General features: G+C 52.1%; 1 protein-coding gene across 1 annotated transcript; it reads left to right on the forward strand.

Annotated features, from left to right (window-relative positions):
* The first annotated feature begins 8,460 nt into the window (after window positions 1-8,460).
* LOC147412474 (coiled-coil domain-containing protein 40-like) lies at window positions 8,461-21,535 on the forward strand. The gene is made up of 19 exons (XM_086481340.1): window positions 8,461-8,479; window positions 8,644-8,768; window positions 9,954-10,122; window positions 10,309-10,499; window positions 11,022-11,105; window positions 11,194-11,413; window positions 12,248-12,402; window positions 13,227-13,349; window positions 13,746-13,867; window positions 14,590-14,833; window positions 14,941-15,123; window positions 16,364-16,609; window positions 17,351-17,564; window positions 18,114-18,283; window positions 18,408-18,499; window positions 19,102-19,222; window positions 19,886-20,074; window positions 20,286-20,444; window positions 21,203-21,535. The coding sequence occupies exons 1-19, from the start codon at window positions 8,461-8,463 to the stop codon at window positions 21,446-21,448; spliced, it is 3,072 nt and encodes a 1,023-aa protein (XP_086337466.1). The 3' UTR covers window positions 21,449-21,535.
* Window positions 21,536-23,942: the final 2,407 nt, after the last annotated feature.

Raw genomic sequence — 23,942 nt, forward strand, 5'->3', positions numbered from 1 at the left:
TCTTGGGAACAGAGGTAGACCTGTGTTTTTGATTTTGTTTTCAAATGAGAACCAGTTCTGTAGTTGTAGTTGCCAGGAAACATTCAACACCAAAACCAAGTCAATCCAGTAACACACTGTCTGCTTGAGCTGTCAGAGAGCTTAAAACAATAGCTCTGAGGTATGAACTGACCCATTCTTAAAACTGTGCCAGTAGTGATCATAGAATCATGGAATCATTAGGCTGGAGTAGACCTCTAAGATCATCAAGTCCAACCGTTGACCTAACACCACCATGCGCACTAAACCATGTCTAGAAGCACTACATCAACACGTTTTTGAACACCTCCAAGGCTGGTGACTCCACCACTTCCCTCGGCAGCCTGTCCCAATGCTGGATAACCCTTTCGGTAAAGAAATTTATCCTGATATCCAATCTAAACCTCCCTGGCTCAACATAGAAGAATCATTTTGGTTGGAAAAGACCTTTAAGATCATCAGGTCCAACCGTTATCCTAACACTACCAAGCCCACCACTAAACCAGGACCCTGAGCACCACGTGGGTACGTCTTTGAACACCTCCAGGGATGGTGACTCCACCACCTCCCTGGGCAGCCTGTTCCAATGTCTGACCACTCTTTCAGTAAAGAAAATTTTCCTCATGTCCAATCTAAACCTCCCCTGGCACAACTTGAGGACATTTCCTCTTGTCCTATGGCTTGTCACTTGGGACAAGAGACCGACCCCACCTCACTCCAACCTCCTTTCAGGCAGTTGCAGAGAGCAGTAAGGTCTCCCCTCAGCCTCCTCTTCTCCAGACTAAACCTCCCCAGCTCCCTCAGCTGCTCCCCATCAGACCTGCTCTCCAGAGCCCTCACCAGCTTCGCTGCCCTTCTCTGGACACGCTCCAGCACCTCCGTGTCTGTCTTGTCCTGAGGGGCCCAAAACCGCACCCAGCATTCGAGGGGCGGCCTCACCAGTGCCCAGTACAGGGGCACGATCACCTCCCTGCTCCTGCTGGCCACACCATGGCTGACACAGGCCAGGATGCTGTTGGCCGCCTTGCCCACGTGGGCACACTGCCGGCTCACGTTCAGCTGCCTGTCGACCAGCACCCCCAGGTCCCTCTCTGCCGGGCAGCTTCCCAGCCACTCCTCCCCAGCCTGTAGCGCTGCTGGGGGTTGTTGTGGCCGAAGTGCAGGACCCGGCGCTTGACCTTGTTGCAACTCGTGGAACTGGCCTTGGCCCAGCGATCCAGCCTGTCCAGATCCCTCTGTAGAGCTTCCCTGCCCTCGAGCAGATCGACGCTCCCACCCAACGTGGTGTCATCTGCAAGCTCCCTGCGGGAGCACTCGATCCCCTCATCCAGCTCATCCATCAAGATGTGACACCAGAGCGGTCCCAATGCTGAGCCCTGGGGGACACCCCTTGTGACCGGCCGCCAGCTGGATTGAACTCCCTTCACCACCACTCTCTGTGCTTGGCCATGCAGCCAGTTTTTAGCCCAGCTTGGAGTGATGATCGGAAATGTCCGAGTACTTTACTGTGTCACTGTTCATTGAGATAGAAGGTAGGACTATATCTATATACATCTTGCATTCTGAAAAATGTAGAGCCCAGACAGGCTGATAGAGTCAATAAAATGAGTAAAAGAACAGGTGTAGGTGGATATTAAACTAAACAGCTGCAAAGTCTTAGGTTTGGAATTGCTTTTTCTGAAGTAAGTATTGTAAAACTTTAGACTTACTGCTATAATTATTGTCAATTCAGGATGCTTCAGTTGCAGGGCGTACACATGTTAATTGGTGATGTTTAATAGTATTTATTGCCTTGAAGAAAAACTACCTTCACTTACCTTTTCTTTTGCTTCTTTGTTGTTGGGCTTAAAGTTCACTGTGATTGGATGGCTTGAACACTTGTCAGAATACCTTTGTGTAGAAACTGGAGTCAAATAAAAAAATCCAAAGCCAACTGAAAGACTAGACGAGGTCATAGGCTTTGAGCAGGGAGGTTGGACTAGATGGTCTCCAGAAGTTCCTTCCAACCTCGACTGTTCTGTCAATCTGTTCTGTGACAGAAGAACTGCATTTAATAAACCTGCCTTAACATAGGTTTATCCCAGTAATTTGTATTTCAGACTTTGTTCCTTGTTTTGTTGAAATTTTTTAACTCATTCTGTTTGTGATAAGTAGAGACACGGACAATTTAAAGTGTCAAAATCCAATGCGAATTTTATTATATTAGCAAGTGAACAAGAGCAAAGGCAGCGCTGGGCGGCCGGGGAGTCTGCGCTCCGCCAACGGCTCGCGCCTTCCCGCCTCGTGTAAGCACATTATATACAGTCTCATTTCCTGCATTCGCGATGTCGCAATCAGGGCGATACTCTGCGCATGTTCCTTCTGTTGCTGGGGGGTCTTTCTCTGCCTCCTGGTGGTCGTAAGGATGAAGGCTGAAGGTCTTCCTCGTTGCCCTGTGGGTGAACTTATGCAAGAATGTGATTACTCAACCCCCTCAGCTACGGGTCTTGTTTACTTTGCCGAATGTCCTTCGGTTGAGCTATCAAGCCTTGCGGGCGCATAAATCTTCCATCCATACCTTCCCATACAGGTTTAATGAACAAAACACAATATGCTACCTATTACAATCCCCCCTTTTTCTTTTGTCCATTATTTTGTTCATTGAGCCGTTGTAGCTCTTGAGCACTCAAAATAAGGGTTTCTGCCAAATCGGGCTCATCGGATACCGATTCGTACTTCGCTCGAACAAGCATCAGGTGAGCGGCTTCTAAACGGTTCTTAACTATCGCGATAACTTTATTAAAAATACAAGGTCCAAATGCAAGCGTTAAAGTGAGCAGTATTAATGGTCCCGCCAATGTTGACAATAAAGTAGTAAGCCAAGGAGAATGGTTAAACCATGATTCGTACCAACTTTGTTGGGATTCTCGCTCTCTCCTTTGTTGTTCCAACCCCTTTCTTAGCTCTGCCATTGTGTCCCGTACTATTCCGGTATGATCTGCATACACACAGCACTCTTCCTTTAAAGCTGCACACAATCCCCCTTGCTGCAAGAATAATAAATCCAAGCCGCGTCTATTCTGAAGCACCACTTCTGATAGTGATCTTAGTGATTTTTCCAATGCGTCTATCGATTTTTCTATTCTGCTCAAATCCTCATCCACTGCTACTCTAAGTGACTTAAATTCAGCTTGTTGATTAATAGAGAGGTTATCCCTGTGGTCGCTCCGGTTCCTCCAATTGTAAGGAGGGTGGCTATGGTCAGAGCTGTAAACGGTTCCCTCCTAGCAAGATGGTGCTCGGGGGTGGTTTGATAATTGTAGACAAACTCATTTGAGTGATATGCAATTTTTGGAATTATTGCTACTTGTATGCAATAATCTTTGCTTTTATTAACATTTCGGAGGCTCAAGCAAGGTGTTACTCCGATGCTTGAGCACACCCATTTTGTGTTTGCCGCTGGTATTAACCAATCCGCAGGAGCTTCCTTTGTGAGTGAAATACTTACATTACACAAATGTTGTTTTGTGGGTGGAATTGTCCCAACGCACCGTCCTTTTCCCGTTACTTGTTCCAAGGTGAGACCTTGGACCTGATCCTTTCCTTTTTCTCCATAAACATTGTGCAGGGTTTGTCCCATTTACCTGCCTAGCCTTGGATGTAATTCCTACAGCCTCGTAAAAGGGCGGTTTAATGCTATAACATAGCCAGCAGGAGCTGGTTATTTGCGGGTTAGTCTTATTTAGTATTCGGTAGCTAGCTTGCATCACTTTCCATAGGGTATTTCCTTCTAAGTTTTCTTCTTCTGAGATAGTTATACCAGAGTGAGTATTATTACCAGTAAACTAAGTATCATTGCTTATACCAGAGTGAGTACTATTACCAGTAAACTGGGTATCATTGCTAGTTTCAGTATCATTCGCGGGTCCCAGAGTTTGTTCATGTGTTAGCACGGGATTTGGTCCAATTGGTTCCGGATCATTTGGAATGGTCTCTTTTTTAATTAGTATCAGTCCTCCTCTATCAGTTCCCGGTTCCCAATAACGCATTCCCCAAGTTTTTCCCACAAACCATGTAGGGTTCTGGTCTTGAGAAATATTCATGTATACAAACTGGCAATTTCCAGACAATAGTATACCACCAGAACTATCACGCTGAGGGGGTGCACATCCCACTGGTCCCCATGTTACTGTAATAAACTTGTCATTCCCTCCCCCGGGAGCCCAGTCCGATGCTATGGTTTCACAACCCCAGTATGTGCAATAATAATGTCCTGGTGAATTACAATAGGTCCTTCCTGGATTTGAACTAGGGCAAAAATAAAACCCTTTCAGGTTTAAGCATGGTTGTATTGGCACGAGTTGGCACAATGTGGGAGTAAAACTGGGAGGTCCAGAGACTATTTTTGTCTGTACTACAGCTTGGTCTTCCCATCTAAACAGGGTCCATTTAAAAGGTTCATGCGCGTACGGCTCACAAACAGGGATGCATAATACTACCCAGATTGCCCCTATAAATACGTATCGGGAAAAGTGGTGGTTTTTGTAATATACCAATTGCTTATTCCTACCCCGATTTGATACCCGTCCCCGATTTTTGTCGTTTGCACTCCAGGGCTTCGCCTCTTCGCTACCATCCTTGAGGCAGGATCTCAAGCACTGCTTTACGGTCCCAATCGTTGGGTTCATTCCTCCATAGTCTTTTACTCCTCTGCCTCGCTCGTCGACTCGGTTGCTTCGAGCCACGAGGGGTACCATCTTCTCGGCAGCAGAGGAATTCTTCAGGAGGACTCGTGCTTACTTTAGCCACTTGCCTCAGGATGTATGAACTCCAGTTGGTATCTTTAACTTGGGGTGCGTTGCACTTCACCCCTTTCAGGAACTTCCGGCACTGCCCTCTTACTATTTCAGCGACAAAAGGAATTGGTTCATTCGAATGGTAACAATAATTTTCGGGCCGAATTCCTTTAGCAAATATCTCCCACCATTCCTCTGATTCAAGAATAATCTCTCCCTGTGATTCTTTTAATTTTAATGCCAATTCTGTGAGTTCCCTTTCCCACTCCCAGCAGATCCGGCAGACACTCTTTGGGGTCTTCCGTTTCGGCAATGGGCCCACCACCGTTCCCGACACACCTTACACACAAAGCACACGAATGGGTAACAGTTAATATACCACACTTGATTTCAGCATCTACATGCCCATCTTCAGTCAGAATTGGATTCTCACTATATTCAATTTTAAAGGTGTTCATTCAGGTCCTTTGAAATTTTATTTTTAGGTCCCCGGGTACACTGGTCACTTGCCACTGTTGATTCTTTACGGGTCCTTTGATTCGGCTGGCGTGAGTCCACCCTCTTTCAGCTGTTCGTATGGAGGTTTCTGTAGTAAGTAAAACAGGACAAGGCCCTTCCCACTATGGGGTTAGTAAGGTTTCTTTACTTTCAGGTCCCAGCTGGCTGAGTAAAATATACGGATTTGCCACAACTGGGAACCTTGCAAGTGTTCTTTTGTTAATTTCCCGTAGGTCATGGACTAATCTATAGGACCCATCAGTTTTCTTTACGGGTAAGATGGGTTTACTGAAGGGAGACATGCATGGTTCCAGTAGCCTTGGTTTAATTAATCTTTCAATCTCTGGTTTCAACCCCATCCTGCCTTCTCGTGAGATTGGGTATTGTTTTATTTTTATTGGAATTTCCGGATCCTTGATAGTTACAGTGAAGGGTGGGATATCTAATTTGCCCACTGTCTCCGGAGTGTACCAAACCTCGGGGTTAATTTTTACTTCATCCTCACTCCTAAGGGGACATAATTTTACTTGCAACTCATTATTTTTAACTTCCAAATTAATGCCCAGTGTGATGATCATATCTCGTCCCAATAGGTTATAATCTGCTTCTGGGACCAACAATAGGGATCCCACCCCAAATTTAGATTCCATTTCAAAGAACGTCTTTTATTACTGGAACCCCGAAAGGCTCTCCTTTTGCTCCAATGACTTGCATTGTCTCCGGGGACAAGTGACATCCCCGGGGTAATTCTTGTACTGTGGACCTTTCGGCCCCGGAGTCCACAAGGAACTCGATTTCCTGTTGCTGGGGACTTACTTTAATTTTTATCAAGGGCTCGGTCTTACGTCTAGCCCCCAGCAAATAGAGCCCCTGACACCCCTAATCCTCCTTGAATATTTTCTCATCCTGCAGCCGCTTTCTGCATTCCCTTCTCATATGACCCTTCCTCCCACAATAATAACACCCTACGTCCTTTCTCCTTGTTCCTTCCACCCCGGGTCTTGGGTCCGTTTTGTGAGTCGATCTAATCCCACCTCCACGTTGTCCTTCCCGAGCCACTGCTACCATCACCTTTGCCTGCTTCTTAAACCTCTCGTCTTTCCTTCTGACAAACACCTTCTGTGCCTCCCTCAACAGCCTGTCCAAACCTCTGTTCTGCCAATCATCTATCTTCTCAATTTTTCTTTTACTATCTTCCCATGCGTTTGCTACAAATTGCATTTTCAGCAGGGCCTGCCCCTCCTGAGTGTCTACATTCAGACTGGAATACATTTGGAGACTCTTTCGTAGTCTCTCTAACCATTTAGTGGGCGACTCATCTGCTTCTTGATATTCCTTGAAAGCTTTATTAATTCTTCCTCTCTATTCTTCCTCCCTCGGTAGCCACCCCCCTTTTCTTTTAAAGGGTATAAATTTACCCTAGTGTCGGCCACCATCCACAGACTGGCATATTCACTTTCTTCCAAATTAAATGGTTCCTTTGAGTTAACATAAATGTTTAGCGCCTGACATATCCAATCCTCAAATGATCCAAAACCAGGCCAATACAGATGGTCTCCTCGAATCTGTTTTCCGCCCCAGACCTCTATGCAATAATGGATCATTTTTACCTTATCCTTTCCCTGCCTAGAGGGAAAGTTATCCCAGTGTTTCAACATCAGCCCTAGGGGACTATCGGGCGGTATTTGGGGCAATTTCACATGGGGCCCCTCTCCCATGGGCTCAAAGGGCTTGCTTTTCCTTTGTCCCATCTTCTGAGGCACTCACACACACACACCAACCGCTCCCCTCGTTTGGGGCTCGCTCCCTCGCGGGCTACGAGAAACGCACTACTAGAGGGTCCGCACTCACTTCGCCCTGGCAGGACGTCTCATACACCGTGCCCCAGGATACCCAACCCAAACCGAACGGATTCCCGGCCTATACTCAGGCGTCCTGCGTCTTCGTTCGGAGCTTCGTGCACAAAGATTACAGGGTTACCGGTTCTCCTTTGCTCAGTGTTCAATTTAGGTTCGTCGGTCGAGACAGAAGCGACCTGAGGGCTGCAGGGGCCGCCGGCTGGCGGGGCGCCTCCCCAATGCAGCTGCAGGCCACAATCTAGTCGCGATCCGAGTCACGGCACCAAATTGTGATAGGTAGAGACACGGACAATTTAAAGTGTCAAAATCCAATGCGAATTTTATTATATTAGCAAGCGAACAAGAGCAAAGGCAGCGCTGGGCGGCCGGGGAGTCTGCGCTCCGCCAACGGCTCGCGCCTTCCCGCCTCGTGTAAGCACATTATATACAGTCTCATTTCCTGCATTCGCGATGTCGCAATCAGGGCGATACTCTGTGCATGTTCCTTCTGTTGCTGGGGGGTCTTTCTCTGCCTCCTGGTGGTCGTAAGGATGAAGGCTGAAGGTCTTCCTCGTTGCCCTGTGGGTGAACTTGTGCAAGAATGTGATTACTCAACCCCCTCAGCTGCGGGTCCTGTTTACTTTGCCAGATGTTCTTCGGTTGGGCTATCAAGCCTTGCGGGCACATAAATCTTCCATCCATACCTTCCCATACAGGTTTAATGAACAAAGCACAATATGTTACTTATTACACCGACCATCCACCTTCATGTCTCTGCTGATAACAGCAAAGGAAGAGGTAGATACTGGGGCAATTTGAGAGAGGACCCCCTCCCCAAAAGGAAGGCAATCCTAAATACACCCCAAGCTTTAGGGAGCCAGCCCAGAACAGCAGAAAATAAAGTTAAAATGAACTCTTTCGCATTCCGCCAGCCCCCAGCCGGCAGCACACCGAGCGCCTCGGGGCTCCGGTGGGAAGGGAAGACAAAGAGCGGGATAAAAGAAAATGGATGCGTCCCCGGGGTGCTGGGCAGCGTCCCGGGTGCCTCGTCCCCGCAGCTCCCCCCGCCCGGACTCCAGCCCTCGGCGCCGTTACCTGCTGCCCCGCACCGGGGCTGGCGCCGCCAGGGCGGCCGGGACGCCGCGGGCCCCCCCCGGGCCCGGCGGGCTGAGGTAGTGCGGGCCGAGCGCCCCCCCCACAGCCCCCCCCATCTCCACGAGCCGAGGTGGTGCGGCCCGCGTTCCCCCCCCTCCACGGGCTGAGGTGGTGCGGCCCGGAGCGCTCACGTGACCGGGTGTTGCTGCGTCGCCTGGCAACGGGAACACGGGAACATGGCGCAGACGGCGGCGGGTGAGTGCGGGGCTGGGCCGCGGCCGGGCCTTGAACCGCCCGGCCCTCGGCCGCCCGGCCTCCCCGGCCCCGCGGGTGCCCGTGCCCAGCCCCGCGGCGGCCTGCAGCTGGCGGGCCCCGGGGAGCCGGGCTGGTTCTCACTCTTCCCTCCGCTCTGGTTGCAGGCACAGGCCATCCCCAGCCCAGCAATACGGAGGAGGCCGCCGGTGCCGCAGCAGAGGGCTCTGGGGTGGAATCCGGCTCCGCTGCGCGGGATATCGTCCGAGTTCCGTCGCCTCTTGCTATGGAGGTGATTTCCTTCAGAACGTTCGCGGGGCAGCATGATGTTCCTACGCTCTCCTTGCAGAGTGATGGCTTCGTGGAAGCAGTTTCGATAGGGAGAAGTAAAACAAGGGAGCGGTTGTTGAAGTCTTGCCCTGCCTATTAAAAAAACCAAGTTAAATGTAGTTGTAGTTCTGTGTGTCAGCAGCGTCCTGAAGCATGTGCTTCTCACTCAGCTCCCAGATGGCTGTAGGCATGTTAAACGGGAGGTTGCCCCCATCTCACAGACACACGTACGGGGGCTGTGTTCGAGGTTGGTGGTGATAAGTTTTTTTGGTCTGTTGGTACTGCACGATATTTGAATTTGGCAAATGATGGTACGGGATAAAACGGTGTCTCTTTAAAAAGAAGATAATAGTTTGGCTACGTGTAGCACCAGCTGGAGGACTAAAATCCCTAAGGGCATTTTTTTTAAAAAATAGACGTGAGCCAGAGACACATCTGAAATTAAAAGTGGTGTGTAGAATTTTTGTCAGGATCTTTACCGTCTTCATGCTGCCTGGGTGACTGTTTTTGTGAACGAGATTAAACTTCAAAATTAAACTCCCATGACAAAAAGTAGTTGTTACAGCACCGTAGCATGAGCATTAAACCAAATGCACAACCTGCTGTAACGCTGCTATTCTGCTTTTTGCCTGTGTGTGTGCTAGGCAGTAGAGGCGGAGAATGGGAGCGACAGTGAAGAAGAAGGGTCCGTTCCTCTGCAGGACCAAAAAGAGACATTTCCAGCAGCAGAAAGAGGAGCTACAGAGCTGTTTGTTAGTTCTGCAGAGGTGAGACACTAATAACACACACAATCTTATTCACAGAAGGCATGGCCGGTATTTGTAATTTCAAATTCTCCTGGGGCGGTTTTGTTGCTGCCAACACAAACCCGACCAGAACTGAACAGAGAGAAGCTAACTGGTCAGGCACAAAGTCTACAAAAGCTGTGACAGAGCTGGAGAGGTTCCTCTGTCGTGCTGCATGTGGGTAAAGGTGGTTTTTGAATCGGCAGAGGCACAGCTTTGCCAGTGTATCTGTGGGCTGAGTTTAGAACAAGGCCCTCTTGCCGATTCTGTGTCTGCATCGTTCTTGTCTCGTGATGACAGAAACAAGCAGATTGTCAGGGCAGACTGAAAAGCTGTTTCAGGTGGTGGATTTTACGTTTCAGAAAAAATCCCCTGAGACTTTCTTGGACAAAGTCGAATTAGACAGTTGTCCTCCTGCGTTGGGTGACATGGAGCAGCCAGTAACCGAGAGAGAAAACCCTCCCCTTCCTTCAGGAGCTCCTCAGCAGGTGTCTGCGTGGTCAGCGGAGCGGAACAGCTGCACAGAGTCAGGTATCCTTCAGTCCCTTGCTAACAGTACAACACTCCATACCACCTGTCAAGCACAGTTTCTAGTTTTCTCCCTTTCTCGTCATTGTTAGTCCAACTGGAGGCACAACGCTTTGAAATCTAAGCATTTTCTTTGTCTTTTTCTTCTCTTTTTTTTTTTTTTTTTTTTTCTTGGGGGGTGGGGTCCAGGTGACATTGGAGAACCCATTTCTCTCTGCTCAGAGACTGCCTTTGAGCAGTTGGATCAGCTCACCAGTGAGCATGGTGACCAAAGGCGGGAACAGGCATGCCAGCAGCGTGGAGCTGAGGGGCACGAAATGAGTGGAAGAAGTGAAGAAACCGTAGAAGAAACAGAGCTGGTTGTCTTGGATCTAGAACATGTGAGAAGTCGTCAAATCTTGTCGTTCTTCTTCGCAGACCTGCTGTTTTTATTTGTATGAAATACACAAGGTAGATTGTCAGCAGCGGCTCAGCCATAGGCTGAAACCACGTGTTTAAAACAGGCTTTTGCAGAAGTACTGACTCCTGAGCGTGTCTGCTCCCTCAGGGTTAACCCCAAACGGGAGGCTCAGGAGGGAGCCGTGTAGTGGGTAAATCTGATACTCCTCAGTGCTCCTGAAAGAGAAGTACTGTCAGCAAGAGCGAGCGGATGGGCTCTCAGAGGCAGCTCTTCTGATGTGTTTCTGACTTTCAGATATCCTCAGTAGTGGCTTTCTGCTGTCAACAAATACCCACTGTGTAACTCCTCTCACTCGTTACAGTGAGCGTAGCTAAAGGAAGAATGCAAGGGTCTGTGGCAGAAAATACGCTGTGTTATTTAACAGCGGGGGTAGCAGTAAGGTTTCTTCATAATTTCTTTACACAAGTACGTTGACTTGTATCAATGTCATACTTCTTGACAGCCTCTGATGAGAAGATTCCAGGCTGCCCTGAAGAGTCACCTCACTAAGCAGATGGAAAAAGTGAGCCTAGAGCTTCAGGAACTGGTACGTGGCATTCTTACTTTGCCTTCCCGCAGCAGCCCACCCCTGCCCGAGCTGAAGCCAGGTAACTGGTTTCCTCTTGTGTTTGCAGAGGGCAGCAGCGAAGAAGGGGCAAGCAGAGAGGGAAGAGCTTGGGCTGGTTCTTTACGGAGCGCAGCAGCAGCTGGCCCGCCTGCAGCTGGAACTGGAGAAGAGCCACGACCGCCGTTCTCAGGTGGCCGCAGCACGTCAGCAGCTGGAGGAGGAGCTGGAGGGCCTCAGGCTTACTTACAAGCAAATGTGTCAGAACACACACGATGAACGCCAGAAAGGTGACCGAGGCAGCCCTTGCCAGGTTTCCTGGCTCTAGTACTGTGTGGAGAAAGGGATTTATTTGAATCCAAGTCAAGCATTGGATTGAAAAATACAGTAACATTGATCAGGAATAAGGCACTCGCTGAAACCTTTCACAGGTGTTCCTGGTTGTTTCTAAGACCGTGTGGCTACCTTGTACTTCTGAGAAGGTCTTTAGGACTAAAACTGTTCCGGGCAGATGGGCTGCTCTGTGACTTAGAAGGAGGAAGATCCTGTTGCTCTGTTACGTTTGCCTGTGTCTCTGTAAGGGTGTGACGAGATCGCAAAGGTCGTGGGTCGTGAGGGGCACCCGGGAGCCTGAGAGTGCCATCCGTGTGGGAACCCGTCCCAGCCAAAGAAATGGACTTGACTCATGCTGGTTGTGCTGCAGGCCTGTGGGTAGGGGACAGGAAAACAACTGTGATGGCGAGGGTAGCTCAGCGTAGGATAAACTGCCTAGAAAGGTTTGGCAGGTTGCTGAAAAAAATAGAGAAGCATTCAACAGACTGAGAAAGAGACAGTTCTGTTTTGGGGCAGAGGAGTGGAGTCACAGCCTCCTGAGGCCGCCCCTTCTTTGATCTCCTGGGCTTCTGAGTGCTGGGAAGCAATGAATTGCTTACCAAGATATTAGCTGTGCTTGTGGAGCTGTACTCCAAAGCCGATGCAAATTCACATTTCAGGGGGGCTGATTTGGCTGGTCAGTGTGCGAATTTGGCTTTGGGTGCTTCTGTGTTTCTTTCCCTTTTACCTCTGTTTAAAGTGTGTCTTGCAAACATACTTTTCTGTAAATATTTTTCCCCCTGCCTCCCCAGTCTCTGCAATGCAGACCCAGCTTGAAAACTTGGCCTTGCACCTCTTCTACGTGCAGAACACGGACCATATGCACCATAATATTTTACTAACGAAACGGTCGACAAAGAGGGCTGAGCTGGAGAAGGCCCAAGCTGACGTGGAAAAGAAAAAACAGGTATCAAGTAAAACTCTCTTCTTTCAAATAAATAAATGAATTCAGGTGACAGCTAGCGGCGAGTCTCGGGGGACGTGCTGCCTTGGCAGAAGGAAGGCTGTAGTGAATATACAGACACCATGGAAGGTGCGTGGGGATATTTTCCCCAAATAATTGAAAATGAGAAGAATCCCCCCCACCAAGATAGTGGCATGTACTGAACAGAATTTTTTTATGAGCCTTATAATAGGAAGTAGTAATCAGTAGTGATCACTCTTCACGCAGGCAACGGGGGTGTGGGGGCAGAAAGATATTTAGCAAAGAAGTATCATATGTTGAAGTCTGGAGAATTGCTCTGAGTCCCAAGGAAGAGCGAACTTGGAAGGTGAACTGAGCGGTCGGTGTGCTGGAGCTCCCTCTGCTGCCTCCTGCTTGCAGCAGGACACCAACTAATTACTGTTGATGCAGAATTGCGGGCAAACGGTTGAGATGGAATGGGTTTAGATGGTTTTTAACAAAGGATTTTAAGCCATAAATTATCAAGATTCCCAGCTGCTGGAGAGGTGGCGCAATGTAACCCATGCTGGCAGGGATGAATGCTGCTTCAGATCTGAAGGACCAATTTCCTACTGTGGGTGGAACGATAAAAACCAGCAAAGAAGGTTTTGTTCTCTTGAAAATTGTCACTGCTGCATTCAGGAGTCGTTTGGATAGGAATGGAAGAGTTTCAGTAGGAATCAAAGCTAACTGAATTCATTTTCAGCCCAAGTTATTGCTGTAGAATTTAGTTGGTTAAGCCTGAGATTATGTTACTCATCCTGAGCTGTTTGGCTCTGCCTCTCTAGGATCTTCTGGTAGACCGCTTGACCCGGAAAGCCTACGAGCTGCAGGAACAGATTGCTCTGTTCGAAGCTCAGTTTGTGGCTCAGGCAGAGGACACAAAAGTAACTCGGCAAGCAGCAGATGAGGTAGGAGAATGCTTTTTTTTTGCTTCTGGTTAATATTTCCCTCTGGAAGGACCGACCCCGTTGGCTCATGCTCACGTGGTAGCTACAGTGTAGGACAGAGTTGTACGATCAGTTCCTGTTTGGAGGAATGAAGACTTTTTTGTTTTGGTTTGTTTTGTCTTTCCCTTTGTCCTCAAGAATTGCCTATAAATCACTTCCTCCCCCACCCTCTCTGCATTTTTTTCCTTGCAGACCTATGCTCTGTGGTCGGGGGTGACCATAAACCAGAGGCACGTTAGCTGAAGCTGTTCCTGCCCAGCGTATTATGAACACACACCAAAAACAGGCATTGTAACGTGAATTTGGTTTCCCAGCCTAGTATAGATTTATCCTGTCTACAAATCCTCTCTCCCCCAGGCTTGTATGGAGGTTCAGGCTATTAACACGGAGAAAAAGCGACTGATGAACCACTGGAATAGCAGCTTGGCGGGAATGAAGCAGAGAGATGAGGCCTATATCGGCACCCAAGCGCTGCTGAGGTACGGTATCTGAGAACAGTCCCAGGAGAGACCTCACACGGGTTGGATGGGAGGGATGCTGAAAGGGGCAGTGCGTCTCCAGTTTATTGCTGCGCGTGCAGGATATGTCAAGCAGAACAAGTTTGCTGCTCTGAAGCACGTAGTAAGGTTAAAGGATAGGAAGCACAGTTCTTCGTCACTATTCTGTATCCAAAACACAACTCTCCCCCCAAATGTGTGGGGTTTTTAAAGCTGTTTAGAGTTTTTCTGTTCATATTTTAGTCCTTTAGAAGAGTTCCTTCACCTTTGCAACATCTCTCAATCCAAAGAGCTAGACTTCAAGAGGGATTTTACCTGTCGCTCTCAGTTAGGGTTTTGTGATGCCTTCAGAAATCATCAGGAAAACCGTCCTGTTGTTGCCAAAGGAAGCGCTTATTTGCTCTGGAGTCAGCCTGGCTGATTCCCTGCAATGTGCTTTGATGGTGGCATCCTGGTAAGAGTGGGGGGTGGGGACAGGACTGAAAGCGGGAATTAATTTTCCTACGTACGTTTGCTTTTCAGTCTTCTGTCTCCATCCATCTTCTGATGACTCTGCACTGTCACAGCAGGGTGGCCTTTGTAAAGATCTTCCTCCTTGGTCTGTTGTCGCTGCAGTAGCGTGTTTGAAAAGAGGAATTTGTAGATGACTGTTCAGCGCGTGAGTCTTCCCCTGTGGTGATTTTCCATCCTCTTTGCCTCTCCAGCAAGTACAGACATGACCTCAAGTCCCTAGAAACGGACATCCATGGCTGTAGGAAGTCAATCAGGAAGGAGGAGGAGAAGAATGAGTTGCTTGTCGCCATCCTGAGCCGTTCACAGAACGATGCCAACATGACAAAGAAGCTGATTGCCCAGTGCCTTTCCAGGCAGGAGGCCTTGAAGGTGGAATCTGGCACCTACGCTCGCGTTCTCCACGAGACAGAGCAGGCCCTCAACAGGACCAGGATGGTGAGGAGAGTTACTTGGAAGAAGAACCTTTCAAATCAGACACAGATGTTTAATCCCCTTCCCCAAACAGTTGTAGTGACCCTGTCTCCTGTCTTTCCTGCGTTTAGGATCAAGCTGCTTGTCTGAATCAGTTGCTGTCCATCAGTAAGGACATAGAGAAAGGAACTGATGCCAAAGTGCAGATGGAGAACGAAATCATGGCAAAGCTTCAGGACCAGATGGTGTCCAGCAAAGCCACAAAGCACTTCTCACAGCTGGCTGCAAAGCTCCGTAGGAGAAAAACAGACCTGGTGTGTTATCTCTTCCGTTTGGGAGGGCGGGGGAAGGAAACCGCCCTGAGCGGTGTTTCTCAAGTGTGTTTCGTCCGCGCCTTCGTTCTGCTTTTCAGACCTGAAGTTGAAGGTCTGCTGAGTTTGTGACTTCAGTTTGGTTCTTCCAGTGATCTTAGTGCAGGATTCTGGTGTACGCGAGAGGGTTTGGCCAAAAAGGCCTTGACACATAATGTACTGTTCTTTCTTTACTTAAAAAACAGGACAGAACGATGAATTCTGTGAGTTTTTACCATAAAGTAGTACCAGTTCTTATGTATTGGAGGAAGACAGTGGATATGTAGTACTGCTGTACTCCACATTGAACTAACCTGTATCTCTGTCCGGCATCATGGAATGCGATACAGGCCTGCTCTCGTTCCTGAGTGAGGATTACAGCCCAAGGAGCAATCGAACCAGACCCACAGTTCTTTGTGGCACGATCAGTTGCTCTCTTTGGGAGTGTGTAACTGGAACAGATAGAAAAACTAGAAGATCCAGCGTAGTGTTTGTGGTGTTGAGTTGTGTGGGCTGGCACTAACAAGGCACCCACACCTCTGTATTTCTGCGGGTTACTTCAGCCTGGCCCTGGGATTTTTAAATCGGGGGCATTATCTTGAGCAAGAGGAAGAGTTCCAGGGCTGGCTTCCGTTGTGAGAGAGGGGCCCCCCGCCCCCTTCCCACAGGCACACCAACAAGCGGACACTCGCGTTGTCTCCCATCAGCACCTGCGGTGCACGGCTGGATGTAGCCAGAGAGTCGTGGCCGCTGGCGGCGCGGGGGCAGCAGAAGTCACCCGGCTGCATTCGCGCTGCGCTCAACAGGCACCCGCCTTTCTGGCTGCTGCGGTGGTGGTTCGGTGAGGGACGTGCTTGTCGGGTGTGGTGGAGAATGTCCTGCTCCGGTGAGCCGGGCAGCTGGAGACACCCAGGCAGGGCAGGTAACTGCAGAGGTGATGAGCACGGCCTCTTAAAGGCTTTGGGATGTTTGGGCTCCTTCATGCTCTTCAGCAGCCTTATGGCAGAGGTAAATGTTGGTATCTCCGTCAGGAGATGGAGAAACAAAGGTACAGAGCGGGTAAGTGGCTGGCTCGCAGCTTGTGGCACAGACCTGGGAGGAGAATCTAAATCCCCTGACTCCTGTGCCTCGGGAAGCGGGCGTTCCAAATCAATGGGCTGCTGCTGGTGACAGTAATTTGTTTTCTGTCTGTTGGCGTTCCTAGGAGCTGCATTTTTCCAAGGTTGAGAATGATGTGGCCCAGGTTATTCTGAATGCAACTCATACCAGCTGCAGGCTGACAGTTCTCCAAAACACACTTTGTCAGCTGGACGAGGAAGTAAAAAATACCCGTGACCTGATCAGCTGCAGGGAAAGCGAGATTGCAAGGTGCAGTCTCCTGACCGAGAACAGGCAAGCGGTGCTCAGCCAGTACAACAAGAGGTTGGAGAAGATTCTTGCGCGGCAGGGGGTATGTACATTCCCATTTCAGTCCCAGGCTTGATTTTATTCTTTGTGGTGACCACAGGCGCCCCTGATAAATGTAACTGTGTAAGTGCTGAGTAGTTAAAACTTTCAGGCATCAGTATAGAGGTTTAAAAGCTGCACTAGTTAATGTAAATGTTTACGTCTGTCAAACAGCTCTTAGTGCACGGGGGGGAGGAGCTGGCATGAGGGAATTGTGAAATGAGGGTGTGCCCAGCACAGATTTCTGCAGGGAGTTGTCTGCGCCTGATGAAAACGTTGAATGACATCAATACTCTGGGAGTAACTAGGGTCTCATCAGAAAACCTGCAAATCCTGACAAGGGGCGAATGGAGCAGGCGGGGTGATGTAGATCACTTGGTGCTTGGCCCCATTCAGCTGATAGATACCCAGGTCTGCCCCTGGCACCGTGAGCTGCAAGACCTTTATAGAGCCCAATGCAAGAATGAGTGCTGTGGCAGACTCTTGGACACCCAGGTGTGCCTGTTGTAGGAGCTTAGGAGGCCCCTCTCGCCCCAGAGCCTGAGAGCTGTTCGGGCTTCCCTTGCATTTGTTCCCGTGAGGTCAGGAATGATTGGTCCCATCCAGCTCCTGGGAAATAGAGGCACAAAGGAAGTAACAGTATAGCGGAAGTATTCGGTAGGCATCTCAGCGGCTGGACTGGCCTTCTGCAAAAAGTGCTTCAGCAGCTTCTGCCTGATTAATCCCCAACCTTGCCCTCATCCAGGGTCAAGAACTGGGGCCACTGGAAATGGAGATCACCAAGCTGTCCAAGCAGATAGAAGAATATCACTCTGAGGTGATGACGCTACAAAAGCACTGGCTCAATCAGCAGCAAGAGCTGGTCAAGTTAACATACCAACGGGAGGAACAAGTAGCCTCCCTGGATACGTTAAAGAAACGGATCACAGTAATGCAGCAGAAGAAAGTGCGCAGGGAAAGTAGGTCATTCCCCAACTCTTTTTAAAACGTTCAGCTGTGAATGGAGGAAAAAGGGAGCGAGGGCTTACGGACGGGTGAGCCAGACCTTCACCAGAGAATGCGCCGTGCTCCTACGTCCATGTGAGCAGTAACGCAGGCGGCCCCAGCGCTGCTCTGGGGCTACGAGCCAGGCACCTCTGCTGCTCTGCCTGGCGTTATTCCCTGTCCCGACTGATCCCGCTGCCTTAACGGGCACAACCGAACCGAAGTGGCCGTGTCACGTGCTACACTTCTTAAATAACGTTTGCAAGTAGTTGGTGGGTAAATGTCCCCACCACGATGGCGCTTCCCTTGGCTCAAACCAGCTCTTTTCCACAGCAGTCTCCTTCAAAACCGTATTTGGGTTTTGGGCTTGTGGAAAAACGGTTTGGCTGGGTACGTGGGACGCAGGTGGCTCTGCAGGCAGCGTTGTCTGGTCTGATGGCAGTCTGTCACGCCTTGCCTGTGTTCCACCTGCTGCTTGTGGGAATTTTAAGACTTTTTTTTTTTTTTTTTCTGTTCACCTGTAGATGAAATTCAGCAGGAAACAAAAGAGCAGAAAGACATCGAACGTCACATGAGGAACATGTCCAATGACTTGATAAAGCTGAATGTGTTGATCAACAAGAACAGCAGCAGCTTCGAGGAGCTGCAATATGGCAACACGATCACCGAGAACGAGTTTGTGCGCTCTCTCAAGGTACAGACATCTCATTTCCAGGTCTCAGCCTCCCGTGCAGATCGGAGGCAGACAGTGACCGTGTAAATCTTTCTTAGTCTGACCACGTTGTGTTGTCTGACAATGTTATGCTTCCCAAACCTAGGCAGCAGAAAAAGAGTCGGTTGAGATGCAGGAGAAGCACAGTCAGCTGACTGAGGAGAAGGAAAGACTCCTAAACAGCCTGGTGGAAGCAGAGTAGGTACCAGAGAGGTTCTTGCTTTGTGCCACCCTCTTTGAATGTAGATGTCCATGTCACCTTTCCTCTCTGCTCATCGAACTGAACCAGCAACAGCAAATGTGCTTCTGTCCTTCTCGGAGAAGATGAAAGGAGTTTCATGGATTTTTGGGCGCAGAAGCTGAAAGGTGCTTTAGCTGTCTCTGCAAGCAGCGAGAGCCGTGAGGATGTCGGCTTTAACAGTTCCAGCAGGCTCGTGCTGGACGTTGCTGAGATCTGTATGGGGTGACTCTGCCTGCGCTCTCCTCCGCCAGTCACTCGGAGCGAGCGTGCTGCGCTGGGCAGCTCACTGGGGTCCACCAGCCCCCGGCAGCCTGGGCACGCTTGTTGTTAGTCACCGTGCCACCACCGTGCCACGTTGTGGATGGCGGAGCTCCCTGTCTGGTTCCACGCTGCTCCTGGCTGCCCTTTTACGTGTCCCACGTGCAAACCCTCAGGTTCTGCTGCACCTTCAGCTCCATGTTCAGGACTGAGCTCGGGAGCGTGCTGCCACGCGTGCACAGGGAGCGAGCGTCCTCTCGGGCGCTGACAAAGGTGCCGCTTTCCCTTTCTGTCACTGAAGGCATCAAATCCTGCTGTGGGAGAAGAAGATCCAGCTGACGAGAGAGATGCGTGCGGCGGTGGAGTCTGAGTCAGGGCACGGCGAGCTCCACGCCATGAGAACAGAGATTCACAGGATGCAGGTGAGCCCCGGGGGAGGAGCACTGGGGAGGGGAAGCTGCACACGATGGATTCAGCTTCGGCGTTGCTGAAGGCAGGAGATGAGAAACGGGCTGGGGAAGCAGCATTGCCAGGCCACAGCAATGTTGGAAATCGTACACCCTCCAGCTGGGCCGAATGAAATACATCCAGCGTGCGTGCTCTTTGTGCCTTCCTTGCGCCTGCCGTGTAATGGGCTGCAGCAGAGTCTAGAGACACCTGAGCAATCTATTTAAAACATAATATGTTTGCCACCTTATGCCGTGACCCCAATTTATAAGCAAAGGAATGTTGATGACTAAATATTGCATCATCTTAATCACTGGTTAGGGAAGCCTTCTGTCTTCTGGCAAAGCAACTCTTCCCTTTTGTTCCCAGGTTACTTTACTCTTCTGCTTTTCCTATTGCTAAGGAGTTCCAGTGAAATCTTTTGAAGATTACTTTAGACGAGTTGATAATCCAGCCCTTTGCTTTCCAGATCCACACAGGGCAAGCCGGGTTTGGGTTTAGAGCAAATTTGGCTTGCCAACGCTCACGTGTCACGTATGTCTGGTTTATGTGGAGGGGATGTGCCGCACAGAATCGGTTCGGTGCCGTTTGTGAACATTTGTTACTTTCAGCCTATTTCATATCTTGACACACGGCAGGTCCGCTATGGCCAGCTGATGAAGCAGCAGGAGAAGATGATTCGTGATATGGAGGCATCTGTTTCTCGCAGAGAGGTGATAGCGCTTCGTGGAGAGGGTCAGAACAAAAGAGACAAGAAGCTTGTCCCCAAGAGCGTCTTCCACTGCAAGAAACAGGAGCTGAGAAGGAAGATCAGCAAAGCCCAGAAGGTGAGCGAGCAGAGCAGGGCTGCAGGAGTTCACCGGGGCTGTAAGGAGCACCAGGGTGGGCTGAGCGCAGACACGCGGGGTGTCGGGACACAGACGGGACAGGCTTTGGAGGCTCCTTAAAAAACCCCACAGGAGAGTTCTGGGGAGATGGCTGGGAGTGCAGCTGGACGAAGAACCACACTCTGCCCTTTCCTTCTCTTCCGTTTGCCAGAACATTCAGGACTGCAACGCAACCCTCCTGGAGCTGGAGAGCGCCCAGGCGTCCCTCGGTGCCGCCTTCTTGGAAAAGCAGCGAGAACTGCGCAGGCTGGAGGCTGAGTGCGACGGCCTCGATGCAGACGCAGAAGCTCGTCGGAACAGGAAGCGACGGGTGAGCGGCTCCGCTCCCTGGAGCTCGCGAGCCCGACGGGACCGGCTGCTTTCTCCTGGTGCCGGCTCCCCGTCTCCCTGTCTCGCCACCATCCTGAACTGAGTGTGCTTGGCATTTTAGCGGCACTTTAAGTTAACTGAGCACACCTTGAGGGCTCATGGGGGTCCTGAATTGGGGCTGCAGTTGTACTCTTAGCGAGGCAGCATTCACCTGGAGACATCAGCCTGAAGGACATGGTTTGTGTCTTGAAAATACCCGGTCACAGCTCTCCTCTGTGAGCGCTTTCTGGCTGCTCCTATGTTACAGATTTGAGAGCCAGCTGAAGGTCTTGAATGGCCTCCTGCAAAAGTTGTAAGTTGGTCAAACTCTGTCCTGGCGAGGGTTGCCCTGTGCATGCAGGTATTTCTCTGGTTTATGGAATTCTGTGATGAACATTTTTTTTTTTTTTTTTTTCTATTAGCTGACGTGTAAATGTGGTGCTTAGGGACACGGTTTAATGGTGGACTTGGCAGCGTTAGGTTCGTGGTTGGACTCAATGATCTTAAAGGTCTCTTCCAACCTAACCACTTCTCTGGCTGTACCCGTTAGCAGCTGTTCTGCCGCTACAAGGGGGACTTGATAGCCCTGTCCCTCTTCAGAAGCCCTTCCCTTTCAGAATGTGATGGTTCCAGTACCGGTGACAAAAGTCACCTGCCTTTCTTAGTGCTTTTCTCTCTGCGGCCTGCTGTCAAAGCAATTTCTGTTGTTGCTTTCCTCAGAACCTTTTGGAGATCGTGTCCTACCAGACTCGCCGGAAGCACCTGCAGGCGCTGAAGGAAGGGACGTACACTCCCCTGTGCCGCACGGAGCAAGCCTGGAGAAATGAGCACCAGAAACTGCGCCACCGGCTCCAGACCATCGATGCCATCGTCCAGCAGATCCAGCAGGACCATCCCCAGCACTACCGGACTCTCCAGTGGCTCAGACAGTGCTTGGGCTCCAGGCTGGGCTCGCAGGAAGCCTGACTGCCACCAACCCCATCCATGTAACCCTCAGCTCTTGTTCTGCTGGAGCCTGCAGGCTTTGTAAATAAACAAATATCTAAAAACTAAGTCTGTGTAGCAGGTAGTGGTCACCAAAGCTGTAGCAGTGCAACTGATTTTTGTTTCCTTGGCTGCACAAGGGTGGCTTCCTCCCTCCCCCTGGCCTGGGGCGCTGGGGGCAGCCGCCCCCTTCCCCTCCGGGCCCCCCCTCTCTCACCGCCTTTCCCTGCAGCTCCGGGAGGCGGAAGGCCCCGGCCCCGGCGGGGGAAGGCGCCCGCCCGCTCCCGGGGCCGGTCCCGCCCCGCAGACGCCTCCGTGCCGTGGGGCCGGTCCCGCCGCGCCTGCTGGGAGGCCGGGCCGGGCCGGCGGGGCCATGGCGGGGCCGGGGCTCCCGGCCGCGCTGCTGCTGCTGGCGCTGCTGGGCTCCGCCGCGGCGGGCAGCCCCGGGGCCGCCGGCTGCCAGGTGCCCCCGGGCAAACGCTTCGACTGCGGCCCCGAGCGGCTGCTGTCGCGGGCGGACTGCGAGGAGCGGGGCTGCTGCTACGCACCCGCCGGCTCCGGCTCCAGCCCCGGCTCCGGCTCCAGCCCCGGCCCGCCCTGGTGCTTCTTCCCCAGCGGCTACCGGAGCTACCGGGCGGAGAACCTGACGGCCACCGCCACCGGCTCCGCCACCCGGCTCCGCCGCGTCGCCGCCAGCTTCCTGCCGGGGGCCGTGGGCAGCTGGCGGCTGGACGTGGCGCTGGAGACCCCCACCCGCCTCCGCTTCACGGTGCGAGCCGGCCCCGGGACCGGTGCCCCGGTGCTCCGGCCCCCCCCGCTGACACCCCCCCCCCTCCCTTCTGTCCCCGCAGCTGCGGGACCCGGCCCGGCAGCGGTACGAGGTGCCCCTGGCCACGCCGCGGGCGAGCGGCCGAGCCGCCTCCCTGCTCTACGGGCTGCAGATCAACCAGGATCCCTTCGGCCTCGTCGTCTGCCGGCAGCGCGACGGGCAGGTCCTGTAAGTGCCCGTCCTGCCCCGAGCCTTCCCGAAGGGATTCAGTCTGGAAGCGGGTCCTGGCCCCAACCCCAGCGGTGCGTGGGACGGAGCAGGGATGCGGCAGGGGATGGCGGTGACAGCAGCGGGGTGGCGGTCAGCGGCTGCGGGGGCTTTGCTTTGAGCCCCTCTGCGGTTCGGTGCCTGGGAAGGGAAGCAGGAGTCCCAGAGATCAGTCGAAACCCGGCTGCTGGGCACCGCTGGGGCTGTTTGCCGGAGTCTCCCTTTCTCTCCGGCAGGCTGAACACCACCGTCGCGCCCCTCTTCTTCGCAGACCAGTTCCTGCAGATCTCCACCTCTTTGCCCTCCCATTTCATTTCTGGGCTGGGGGAGCACCAGACGCCGCTGGTCCTCGACACGGCGTGGACCAGGGTCACCCTCTGGAATCGGGATATGGCGCCTGTGGTACGGAGCGGGGCTGAGGGAGAGGGAGGTGGCTCATCTGCGCTTGTGGGGGTGGCCCTGCAACCTCTGACATCTTGTTTGGGGCTGGGGAAAGGCATCGGTGGCTGTGGAGCTCTGGGACCTGGCCTCAGCCCTGGGCAAGCCCGTGGGACCGTTGTCCCCAAGTCAGGCTTTGTCCCCCCTGGGGCTCTTGTTTGGCTCAGAAGCCGCTTTCCCTGACACGGTCCAGGGCTCTTGTTTGGGGCAGAGCTCTCCTGACTCAGGCAGTGTCTGGGGCTGCAAGCCCTGGCTTTGCACCCCGAGCCGTGACGGTGCTTCTGGCCAGTGGCAGGCAGGTGGGTGGGTGGGTGCTGTGCTGGGGCCTCCAACGGAGCCTCACCCGCACTGCGCTGTGCTCTACTCCAGCCCCAGGTCAACCTCTACGGCTCCCACCCTTTCTACCTGGTGATGGAGGACAGCGGTTTGGCTCACGGCGTCTTTCTGCTGAACAGCAACGCGATGGGTGAGTCCCACGGAGGTGCTGGGCATGGGCTTGGCCCACGTCCCCATCCTCAGCTTGTTCCTCCGGCGCTCGTGCTTCGCCAGATGTGCTCCTGCAGCCCAGCCCGGCCCTGACCTGGCGCACGACGGGCGGGATCCTGGACTTCTACGTCTTCCTGGGCCCAGACCCCAAGAGCGTGGTGCGGCAGTACCTGGACGTCATCGATAGGGCCGAGCCGCGGGCGGGGGGCACGGGTGCTCCTGGGATGGCTCTGCCGGGATGCTGCGTGGCCCGTCTGAGGTGAGGGCTGGGGCTGCCCCTGAGGTGAGCGAGGCCCTTGGGTGGGTGACGGGGTGTCTTCTGCCTGCTGGCTGCCCGGGGGTGGTGGGTGGGAGCTCCAAGCCGGAGCTGGGCCGGCTGGGGCATCCCCGGGGGTGACCTGAGGGCTGGGCAGGGGAAGGAGAAGGAGACAGACCCCCCAGCACAGGCACTGGGCACCCCGACTCCCAGAGCCCCCCTGATCCCCCCCAGCCCCGCTCCCCCCCTGCAGCTGCCCT

Source organism: Leptosomus discolor, unplaced genomic scaffold, assembly GCF_034619465.1.
Source record: "Leptosomus discolor isolate bLepDis1 unplaced genomic scaffold, bLepDis1.hap2 HAP2_SCAFFOLD_148, whole genome shotgun sequence".
Lineage (NCBI taxonomy): Eukaryota > Metazoa > Chordata > Aves > Leptosomiformes > Leptosomidae > Leptosomus > Leptosomus discolor.